This window comes from Cynoglossus semilaevis, chromosome 14, assembly GCF_000523025.1.
Source record: "Cynoglossus semilaevis isolate Cse_v1.0 chromosome 14, Cse_v1.0, whole genome shotgun sequence".
Classification (NCBI taxonomy): Eukaryota; Metazoa; Chordata; class Actinopteri; order Pleuronectiformes; family Cynoglossidae; genus Cynoglossus; species Cynoglossus semilaevis.
In genome coordinates this window covers 6,842,092-6,853,818 of record NC_024320.1, presented here as the reverse complement: position 1 = coordinate 6,853,818, position 11,727 = coordinate 6,842,092, and the positions used below count along the sequence as shown (strand labels likewise).

Here is an 11,727-nt window from a genome sequence, read left to right as displayed (position 1 = left end):
GTTGAAGAACTCTGGATTATTTTGAAAAAGAAAATGAAATGAGAAAATTCACTGTGAGACATTGCAATCCACACAGGCTGCCAGGGGAGGCGCCATTTAGTATGTGGTTCCTCTGGGGCTTGAACCTAGGACTTTCTGCATACTAGGTAGAGGTGTAAGGCAGGCATGGTAATCACTACAATATGGAACCACTGATATCTGGTTGCAAGTATGTACTGATAAATCATTGGAATATTTTGGACATGAATTCAACAAAAACTACCAGACACGTTTATTTAGTTTTTAGATCTCAATTAAAAAAAAACAAATAAAAAAAATGTCGATGCAGAGACAAATCAATTTTTCAGATAGAGAAAAAAACCCTTATAATTATATTTGTAAACTCCAACAGTATCTGTTTCCTTTTAAGTAGATTCTAAAAAAGGGGAAAAAAGGCAAATGACATTTTAATTATTACACTCACAGCTGCACCGGTTAATATTGGATGCTAAAAATATATCAAACATATTCCTTCTGTTTGTAGTCTGCCTCATCCACTGCTCTTTTTCATTGTTTTCCAACACATCTCTATGCTCTAATCATTAACTGACAAAGTCACAGGTGGGAAGTAACACAACACCAAGCAAATGCTAATGTTGTTTTTCTGACGGGCAAAAGCAAGTAATACGTCGATAAACCCCTCAAGTCACGGAGAAAATCCATGGAAACTGCTCCAGACCTCTGACATTCTCTTCTTCACTGCTCAAACTCAGAAAGTACACTTGTTGTGTGTCTCTGTGGCGGTGGGTCCACTTCATGTGTCCATCCTGCGTCACTGACATGGATCTGTTACATAAAGGTCAAATCTGTGCAGGGTGGAGGAGGTGGTGGGATGACAGTCACTAATGCCGACACGACACTGCCCTATTGACACAGATACACACTCAGGGCACGGCCTGCAGCTGTCTCTGTGTGCATATTATCCTGCAGCAGTCAGGTGGCGCTCAAGACAAATGACAATTTATCAATCAGTTTGTTTGTTTGTTGTTTGTTTTTTTTTTTACTTTGGAACTGTCCATGGTGCTGACTTTTACTGCCGCTAAAAAGAGCATCAGGCCTCCACAGAAATCACCGCACACCCAAAGACTTACACACACAACCATAGAGAGACACACACACATAAAACACACCGACACAGCTACATGCAAACACACGTGTATACACATATAAACACACATACTACACACTTTCTTTTTGTGAGAACCTGAAAACTACTTGTGCCTCAGCCTTAACTTGAACCATTATTCGTACAGTATACGCCTGAGCCTAAGGCTAATCCTAACTGTAACCACAACCTTATCCTTGTTCTAACCTTGAACTACATCCTCTAACTCAGCCAGGACCATCAAACTGTCACCCCAAGGACAACGTGTCGTCACAAGAACTGTATTTCCAAAAACACTGTCCCCACAAGTATAGCTACAGAGACAAAACGAACACGGTGAGAAAACTGAGCTCAACAAACACACACGGAAGTGGACACTCACCTGGAGAACTCCCTCCTCTGTGGACCGACAGCTGGTAAAGTTGGTGACGTCAGTGACTGAACCATCAGCCTCCACTGCTAGAGTCTGTACTGGGACTGAGACCGATTTACCAGTGAGTACTGCAGTATTCAGGATATCTGTGGTCTGGGTCAGAGAGTAAAACACAGAACTGACTTAGTAATATTAGGACAAAATAATGAAGGTACAATTGTCGTTGATTTCAACAATGAAAGAAAAAATATTAGCTTGTGTATTAGCTTCTATTCAATTAGCTGTTTGGATAGTAGCTAACACACAAGCTAAGAATTTACATTTGAACAATGGTAAAAAATATCTAAGCTTGTGTGTTAGCTACTAAAGGTGCTCTCATTTCACTGTTGTTGAATCATGCACTCCGTTTATTTTGTTAAACCCTGCCTTTGCCTATCTTAATAAAAAAAATATTTTATCTAAAGCAGGCAATTCGTACAATTATGAGCATTTTATCAATAGCATATTTATAATTAATAATAATAATAAATAGCATATTTATCTTAACAATAGCATACTGTATATCAATGAGCATATTATCCCTTCAGTTACTGAAGCGCTTGTTTCATCATAATTGATAATTGGACCTAAATCATCATACTGTACTAGGCCATACCTAAACCATGTTACTGAAGTGACTTGATCTGGTCCACAGTGTGTATTTGGCAGCAACAGTTTTCTCATTAAATTAAGTATGTATGCCTAACTCATACTCACAATCATTTACATTTAGCTACAGCTAAACCCATTACTCACAATACAAGTAGGTGGAATGAACAAGGATTTTTTTGTAATTTTTGGCAGACGTGCTACCGAAGCTTAATTTGACATTTGAATCTGAATTGAAATGATCAGAAATGAACATAAAAGAACACAACAGGATTTTCAAAACTAGTTTCAAAATAAAATATGACAGGATTTTCAAAACTAGTTTCAAAACTAGTTTCAAAATAAAATATAAATAAAATTAAAAAAAAAACATTCTTCAGGTCAGTAATGGATTTAGAGAGAGTGCAGAATGATTAATATTGTTTAGGACAACAAATCCATCAACTCTAAAAAGATAAGATTGTTCTTGGTATTTTCCCATATTAATAATTCCATAATTTGGATTAGTCACAAATTAAATAAAGGTGAGAAACACTGACATCTACCTGCTGTTTTATGCTGTTCCACAAATATACCATAGACCGTAGACTGTTTTGTGTTTGTTTTTTTGGTTTTGAGAATTTTGATTTTTCTGGAATAATCATGATTAATGGTGATTAATTATGACCACAATTACTCAGCGTTGATCCATGGCTACCTTCTCTCACACAGATTTATAAACGTGGCCAATTCTGAGCCATTTTATAAAAGCACTTTTCAGGTGATTATATGTCGCTGTTTGTGTACGAGGCCACATCAGTCGCCACTCAGACGATGTCTTCTGGCAGCTTCACATTATAAACTGTGTCAGCTTGACAGTCGCTGACCGCAATTCCAAAGGGACATGACAGAGGTCAGACTGCAGCACAGGTCCAAACACAAGTCACTGGATCAGGGATCACATGACATCAGAAAGCAATAACGGTTCTCTGCAGTGTTGGCGCTGACACACTGAGAAGTTCACGGTAATCCGCTCAGGTCAAGTGTTTCTGCTTTGTCTCAAATCCTCGACTCGTTCCCTCGGAAAAAAACGTGTTTAAATGAACCCCCGGAGTCTCTGGAGTGAAATTAGAGTTTTCATGAGATTCTAATTTAATCAAGTTGTCATGTTTTTCTAAAACATTTAAGGTCAGGTAGCACAAGTAAAAGTAAGAATCCAAGGAGTCAAACCAAAAATAGCTGCGAGACAAACATTCTCTTCACAAAAGAGCTGTAAACTAGGCGAGATGTAGCAGAGATGAATGAGCTATGAACCAAAAAGACAGAAAGACACGTTTTAGTGGCAAATGTGTCTAACAACAAATAGAAAAAAAGTCTTAAAGATAAGCCAAAAAGTCAAAAATGGTAAGCACAGAATCAGAATAGATTCACAACAAATTAAAAAAAATATATATAAAACCTCCATAAAAAATAGTCAAACATGTTCTGGAAAAATCTAAAATATTATGCAGAGAATTTGAAATAGTTTTAAGGGAGCTTTAGTTTTAGCTGATTGGATAAATTAGCCATTCAATGAAATTAATTTAATGAATCCATTAATTTTATAAATCTAAGTGTCACCCTTAAATTGTGTTACAGTAGCCTTATATTGTATTTAATAAACCCAAGGGTCGCTCCAGCACTGTTGGTGGTGAGATAAAACTATTTAAATTAATTTTCTAGCCAACTATCAGAGCAGAGTTTTAATATACTACAAAAAACATTTCCAGGTAGACTCTGGATTTACATAAATTTGAGCTTTTTTTTCTCCTGGCTTGATAAAGAAAAAAAGAAAAAAAACCTCCTCATACAAATCTGTTTTTACACCACAGAAACCAAAAACTAAAGTTTTGCATTGTGAATGCAGTAAATGACGGATAGGAGACAGATTTGTTCTGCGGTCCCTGTCGTATTCACGCTGACTGCTGTAGCATGAAATAAGTGTCAGAATCTGCAGTCAAACACACAGATGGATCTACCTCGTAATTTCTGGAGGTTGTTCTTGGAAAGGTTTGTTCAGACAACAGCAGGGAGTCGGTGTAAACAAACAACGTGACAATGTCACCCTGTGATCACGTCAAACAAAACAGGTGCGTCGGATTTTGCAGCAGCGTTTGCGTTATTGTAACATATGTAAAGAAACGATTTAAATCAAGGCTACAAGGTCAACGTTATTAAGATGAATCAACGCGGACGTCGTCCTCACCGTGACCAGAGGAGCCAGCCCCACGTAGTCTCTCTGACTGGTGTAGATCTTCATTATTCCCCCGTCCCTGATATTCCCCGGTGAATCCAGACGCCAGGAAATTGTTTGACTCTCGGCCTGCTGTGTGACATCCTTTGGCACAAAGTCAAGCTGTAAAACCTCCAGCAGACCCCTGTTTAAAGACAAAATGGCCAATGTTATTCAAGGTCTGCTGCGACTTCAGATATTAGCAGGAAAAGAGAAGGTTTCAATGACTTTTGCAGCAACAACTAAACTAAACAACCCTTAACCCTTATAATAATAATAATAATTAAGCTCAAATTCCAAAAATAGAAGCTGTCAGTATATTTAATTAAGTAAATGTATACCTATATAAAGGCTATATATTTTTATGTGTTAAAGCTATCTTTCATAAAATACAAATGACAGCAAACTCATATTTGCTACTGTAATTAACTGTAATTAATATAATTAGTAAAAACACAGGAAACTTGGTCCCAGGTGAAACAAACAAACGCAGTTTTAAATATATATAACATGTATATGTATTTTAGTTAGTCAGTCTGCACTGCCTTCTCTGGCTCTGAGTCTCACCTCAGGCTAAAAGAGAATCACTTGAAGTGATTCACAATCAACTCAAATCAACACCTAACAAAACAAACCACAGACTGTTGCAGCTAACGTTCACTCGTGTGTCTACACCAGGACTGTAGTAGCTAGCATTAGCTCTGGTGCCTGTACCAGCACTGTTGGAGCTAGCATTAGCTCTGGTGCCTGTACCAGGACTCTTGTAGCTATTGTAGTGATACTATACATTTACAAACATACTGGGAACATTTTTAAAAGTAAGTAAGGAGATGCATGAAAAAGACGTGTGTTTGAAAAGGAAACAGTTCTGCAAATGAAAAAGTCGTTTTTTGTTTTTTTAGTAGAAGTAGATATGAAGAGTTCAAATAAAGCAGGCTCTGTACGGGGGGATTCAAAAGCCACAAAGCTTGAAACGCAAGTGATCAAAAAATACTGAACCCACAACAGGTCACATTGCTGTCAGCAGGTTGGAGAATAGGGTGAGGGTGTCGAGGGGAGATTAAGGGAGCAGGTACAGAATTAATCCCAGCATTCTGGTCAAAGGACTGTCAAAGGAGAGCCATTTGATGCTGCGCAGAGAGTGTGGGTGTATCTGTCAGTGATGCACATCAAAGGGAAAAATCAGGCAGAATGTGAGTCACAGTGGTGTCACCGAGTGATCATTGAAAGTTAGCATTGAAGAAAGCCACGCCATAATGCTAAAAACTCCCATTTAATAAAGTGATAAAAAAAACATTTGGAATCAGCAGCCAAAAGGATAAACAAAGGCAGCTACAGTGTAGAGCCAGGATCCATGCCTCGTCAAAAGAAACTCAAGGATTGCGAAGGTGGATCGCTGAACGAACAGGAACATAAAAGACTGTTATTCAGGATGTGCACAGCACTCTAGGTCACTAATGAAAAGCTGGATGAATGTGTTCAGCCATAGGCTTTAGACTGGTGGTTTTTATTCAAATGCACACAGACTGAAAGTCTGCATTCAACGTGGCTTTCAGGCTTTGGACCTACAATTAATGCTTAATCTAAAAAGCTGAAAATTTAAGTTAAAGTCACTGCATCATATAAATAATACAAAAAGGCCAAGGAGAGGAGATGAAAACCAACTCCTTTTTCTTTTAGTTTCCAAACAGAATGAATGTTCAGATGGTCAGATGGGCCACCAAACAGTTTGCACATTATGGTCCTCACACCGAAGCATTTTGTAGATTAGCCTTGCGTAGCCAGGCCTATTTCCTGGGCTCTGTGTCAGCACTGCAGGATGGTCGGGCTGCAGACATTATCTTTCTATTATTAGAGGGAATTCACTCAGCCTTCTTCATTCGTTTTTAAAGCAATCACATTTGTCCTGGGCAGAAAGATAAGCCCCGAGAACAGCGACCATTCTCCCAAATAAGTGTCAGGGGTAACATTTTTGGGCGGAACACTTTGAACATGTGGAGATTATCGCCGTCATTAAAGCCCCTATTAATTCCCCGCCTCATAAAACCGTGAAAGACGAACAGCATGGAGACCCTGTGATTGCAAGATACAAATCTAAATTAAAACCTATCGTTTTTAGTTTGTGGCTTTCTAGTTGTTGCCACTGGCAAAAGCAGACTTTGGAAACGGTGGAGAGCAGACGGCAGAAGCAGAGGATGCTGCATGACTCACGTGGCCAATCAGTGTGGGTTTTTACACCATTTCTCGGAGAACAAAAATAACAACAAAAAAGCAACACTTTGACAATGTACAAAAGAGGCAACAAAACCTCCAGCAATGGGGGTGAGGGCTAAGATTAGACAAACAGACTTAATTAAAGGGAGGGAAGAGCCAACAATGCCTTTACTGTCCTGGGAAAAAGTTAGGTCAGCTGAAAATGTCTGCTCTGCTGTCTGTAGTAGCTAACGTTAGCTCTGGTGTCTGTAGTAGGACTATGGTAGCTAACGTTAGCTCTGGTGTCTGTAGTACGACTATAGTAGCTAATGTTAGTTCTAATGTCTGTACCAGGAACATTGCGGCTAACGCTAGTTCTGTGACTATACCAGGAACATTGTAGCTAATGTTAGCTCTAATGTCTGTACCAGGAACATTGTCGGCTAACGCTAGTTCTGTGACTATACCAGGAACATTGTAGCTAATGTTAGCTCAATGTCTGTACCAGGAACATTGTATAATGTCTGTACCAGGAACATTGTAGCTAATGTTAGCTCTGGTGTCTGTATTAAGACTATTTTAGCTAACGTTAGTTCTAGTGTCTGTACTGGGACTGTTGTAGCTAAAGTTAGCCCTGGTGTCTGTACCATGGCTCTTGTAGCTAATGTTAGCTTGGGTGTGTACGAGGATTATTTTAGCTAACATTAGTTCTTGTGTCTGTAACAGTACAAGGGTTTAGACTGAAATGAATAATATGCAGCAAAAAAAAAACCCATAAAGTATGTATGTTTTTCCAATTTTATAAAATGTTTTTGACTGTCCATTGTCCTATTAACTTTCAGTGGAGATTTTCACCTTGCTCTGCTGGTTTCTGGCATTTAGATACTGGATCTGCATTTAAAGCTAAAGTGGATAAGAATAAAGGGTGGCTCAGACTTTTCTGCTGGCCACAGGTTTGGAAGCTGGAGTATTTCTACCACTCCCTTCTCCCCCTTTTTGTTGTTTGTCTTTACTAGAGAAAAGATTTTTAAAATAATAATAATAATAATTTAATAAAAGCCTAAATCCACCTTGATTTTCAACATAGTAAAATGTTCTCCTCCAGTCGGTGGCTCCTGCGTTTCTTCATGAAACAATTTAATGTGAGAGGATATTTTTGAAAACATGAAATCACTCGCTATTTGTGGAAATCAGGAACATGGATGTACCACTGTGTGTGTGTGTGTGTGTGTGTTCTGGTGAGTGGGGCTCAGTATCAGGGACATAACTTGGAATATATATATCTTAATCATTTCTTTTGAACGTGCAAGAGCTTAAGCCTGGATAACGGAGCAGTGATTATGGATGATTAAAGATAATCTGTGGAGTGAAGTTGCTGGGCAGAGGTGGCCTCCGACGTGTGTGTGTATGTGTGTGTATGAGCACACACACATGACAGATCAATCTGGTGAAATCATCCAGTGTGTTTTATGAATGTATTCTGAGCGTTTTACCAGAGAGCGTTCAAATTTACAACCTCCCAATTATCAGAATCACAGAAAACAGGTGATAAAGCTGCGGCACGCGGGCATTAATGGGTGTCAATAAAAGGTTATTCAGGCCCATTCTGTTTTACACCCTTTAGTGAAAAGTGTTGACATAAAATGTTCATAGTATTTTAAATACTAGTTTGTTTGCTGTGAAGTTTTTAAAACAAACCCAGATGAACTCCCAGTTCAATCCTATTTCTTCTGCTGCGAGCTCTAAAAACTAACTGGAGGCTGAGTGGAGTTTATAAGCTCTTATTTCTGAGTTGAATTCTTATCATCTACAACTCACAATACAAATATTAAAAAGACACATGGTCTAACAGATTATTAAAATCACAACATGGATTTATGCTGTTTCCAACGTTAACATAAAATATTCCTCTTTCTGCAGTAATATCTTCATGTCCTGGACTTGTCAAACCCCATGCTGAGAAAACAAGACCTGAGTGATGTCATTGTTTTTTCGGCATCATTCCAACCTGAAACCAGAGATAACTATACAGCACCTGAATCTTGTACATATTCAACGCTAATTTCCTTTTACTGTGATTCCTCATAGACATGAATTATTCAGCTTCTTACACCTCACCCAAGACTCTGCATAACTATGTTCTCTTCCGAGAAGAAAGTATGACACAGATGTCAGAACTGTGAGGTTCAAGTTAACGGATCGTGTTTCCAGGTAGCAGCAGGAGACATGAATCAAATCTGAGAAAACACAAGGTATAGAATGAAGATTACTAACTGTTTTGGTGTAGATAATATTGTAAGAGTTTGTGGTCCCAGAAAAATTGAAATGTTTTTTTTCTTTTTCTTTTTTGGTGCATTCTGTTTTTTTCCATATTAAATTTACTAACCAAGGCCTTCAGGTTTCAGTCCAGGTTCTGTACATGTGAAACACTGACCTTTTGGCAGTGGTAGCGACCTTCCTGTGGCAGACGACAGACACAGAGTTGGGAGACGACTCTCTGTCAGGATTCACACTGATGTCCCACAGTGTTGAATCACTGGTCCGGGCTGTACTGAAGGACAGACCTGGTTTCGCTGTGGCCCTGTAGGAGAGAAAAAAAGATGGTACACATGAAGAGTTTGTCATGTTAAAAAAATACTTGAAAACCTGTGCAATTTTTTGGCATAACTTTTTTTATGACTATAAATAATTTGTTTTTCAGTAAAACCGTCCTTGATTTGGTTTTGCTGGCTCACATTCTGACGAGCAATAATTCTGACGTTTGAATGAAATCTTTCAAACTAACTCTACACTTCAGAACTGTTCAGGTAAAATGATTTCCCTTTTAGCACAGTTTTACCCTTTCAACATAGGAGCGACAGGAAAGCTGACGTGTAAAAACACTCTATGCAAAAATAAATTATTTCAACCTTTCACTTAACACACAAAAAAATCAACAGCTGTTAGAGCTCCTAGCATTTAGGAGATGGACTGGTCAGGAGGGACATGTGTGTCTGTCTCATTCACACATGTTCACATTTTTGAATCCATCCAAATGACAGGAAGAGCGCTGTGAAACACCAAAGACGTCACCGCGGAGCTGACACGGAGGGTCTGCCAGCAGACTGAGAGTTACAGTAACACATCCATTTCATTCCCATAAACCCTGGAAGGAGACCGGGAATCACTTTAATCAGCCGTCTGATTCCGACAGACACACACAGGTCCGTCTGCCAGGAGAACCGCGGCACTTGTTGTAAATATTGTGTGTGAAACAAACACACACGCAAGTCCAACACACACCACGATAGAGAGAGATTCCCTCTGTTCAAAGAGCAGACGACCCTCTGCTGGGTCGTTCTGTCAAACGTCATCCAACACCATCAAAGGGCAGTAATAACAGTCGGAGGAGGAGGAGAGGTACAACAGGGTAATTACATTAAAAGCACCAATTCTCTAATCTGCGCTCACACAGACACCTAACTGCAGGTGGGGGCCTCCTGTGTTTACAGAAACAGCCCAATTTTCTCATGGCATGGATTCAGAGACGTTCTGGACGCCTTCCAGAGGGAATCTAGCCATCGCCCACTGGAGAGCATCACTTGGCTCATATATCTGTCAGCAGGATGTTCACGCTGGGAGTCATTTAAAAAAGCTCAGCCATGGAATTGCGAATTGCCAAATGGAACAACAGTGGTTTGAAGTCTCTGTAACCATCTCAGAATTATGTGTGTGTGTGTGTGTTTGTGTTTGAAAAAAAAGAGGGAATTGCCTGCCATAGGCCTCCAGTGAATGAGGTATTTGTCGATGCACAACCGTGACAGAGAAATCCACATTTTTTGTTACGGTTGTCTGCCATCACGGAATTTGAACATGGTTTGAAAATGACGTCCAAATTGTCCATTGGAAATAAAACAAAAATTACCATTTATGTCTTCAGCTCATTGTCTTTGGCAAGACCAGTAGAGAAAATTCCACTTTACCTTATTTAAAAATGCAAATAAATATTAAATAAATAAATAAAAGAAGGCATATTGATCCAAAGCTAGCTAAATGCTAAAAGATTTCTATCTATCATCCATCCATTCATCATGATTTCTATCTATCATCCATTTATCTACCTATCCATCCATCCATCCATCCATCCATATACCTATCTATCTATCCATCCATCCATCCATCCATCCATCTAGTAATAAATAAAACACTGTTAGCAGTGTTAGCGATGAGACAAAAACAGCTCAAATCTATCTATTAATGCAAAGTTGAGGAACACCGTAATATAGCCAAAATACAGCACACATTAGCATAGGCTAGCAGAGCGATAGCCTGCAGATAAAACTAGTGACACAACTTCACAAAGTCCCTGTGACTAATCCAAATGTGCCCACTGTGACTCAAACAGCAGCAAATGACACCCAGCAGAGGCCGCGGAGCCACCGCACCTGATGCTGCGATAATAATCCACAACAGCACGATGTGAAGACGTGGAACAAAATGATAGTTTAGCGCATTATCTGACGAGGAAATCATTTTGTTCTCCTGTTCCGTTGTCTTTTCTTGTCATGGTTCATGGTTACAACCTGCTACTTCACAACCAACAATCTGTCAGCGTTTCATGAGACCAAACAACAGTTTGTGTCTGACACAAGCATCTTCAAACAGAACCTAAGAATAGCAGATGGATCAGACACACACACTGGTTCACATCAGCACAGACGCCGAGGACACATGTTCACAGACACTGATGTGTGATCAAACAGCCACTGCACTGATCAATACCCACTGAGGTCAGGGTCAAGGTCAGAGTTGTTCAGCAGACAGACAAAACACACAAAATGACACACATACAGACGCACGCACACACACGGTGCAGCAGAGTGATGCTGCACTAATACAGTTAGAGAAGTTTGGGGGGTTTTTTCAGCCTAACTAGCCTAACCCAGACTAGCCTCCTCACAGCTCTCCTTCACTCAGTGTAATGAATGTGCAGGATTCAACCAGTGTGTTGGATGAAAACCTGAGTCATCAGTTTGGTGTCGGCAGAAAAGGGCAGTGAGTGACTCACCCGCAGAAAGACACAAGACTCCCTGCAGAGAAAACTCATTTCAGACTTTTTCTTTCTTCAAACTCTGTCTT

At 39.5% G+C, this 11,727-nt stretch overlaps 1 protein-coding gene across 1 annotated transcript in view; it reads right to left on the bottom strand.

The window, feature by feature from the left end:
• The window catches only part of LOC103389406 (transmembrane protein 132D), a gene marked incomplete at its 3' end in the record, with an annotated part of 41,310 nt that overhangs the window by 12,693 nt on the left and 16,890 nt on the right, over positions 1–11,727 (bottom strand). The window contains exons 5-7 of the mRNA XM_008324797.3: positions 9,044–9,190; positions 4,390–4,561; positions 1,527–1,670 (exon numbers count right to left, since the gene is read on the bottom strand). Coding sequence (XP_008323019.1) covers positions 1,527–1,670; positions 4,390–4,561; positions 9,044–9,190 — 463 coding nt within the window. The remainder of the gene's footprint in view (positions 1–1,526; positions 1,671–4,389; positions 4,562–9,043; positions 9,191–11,727) is intronic.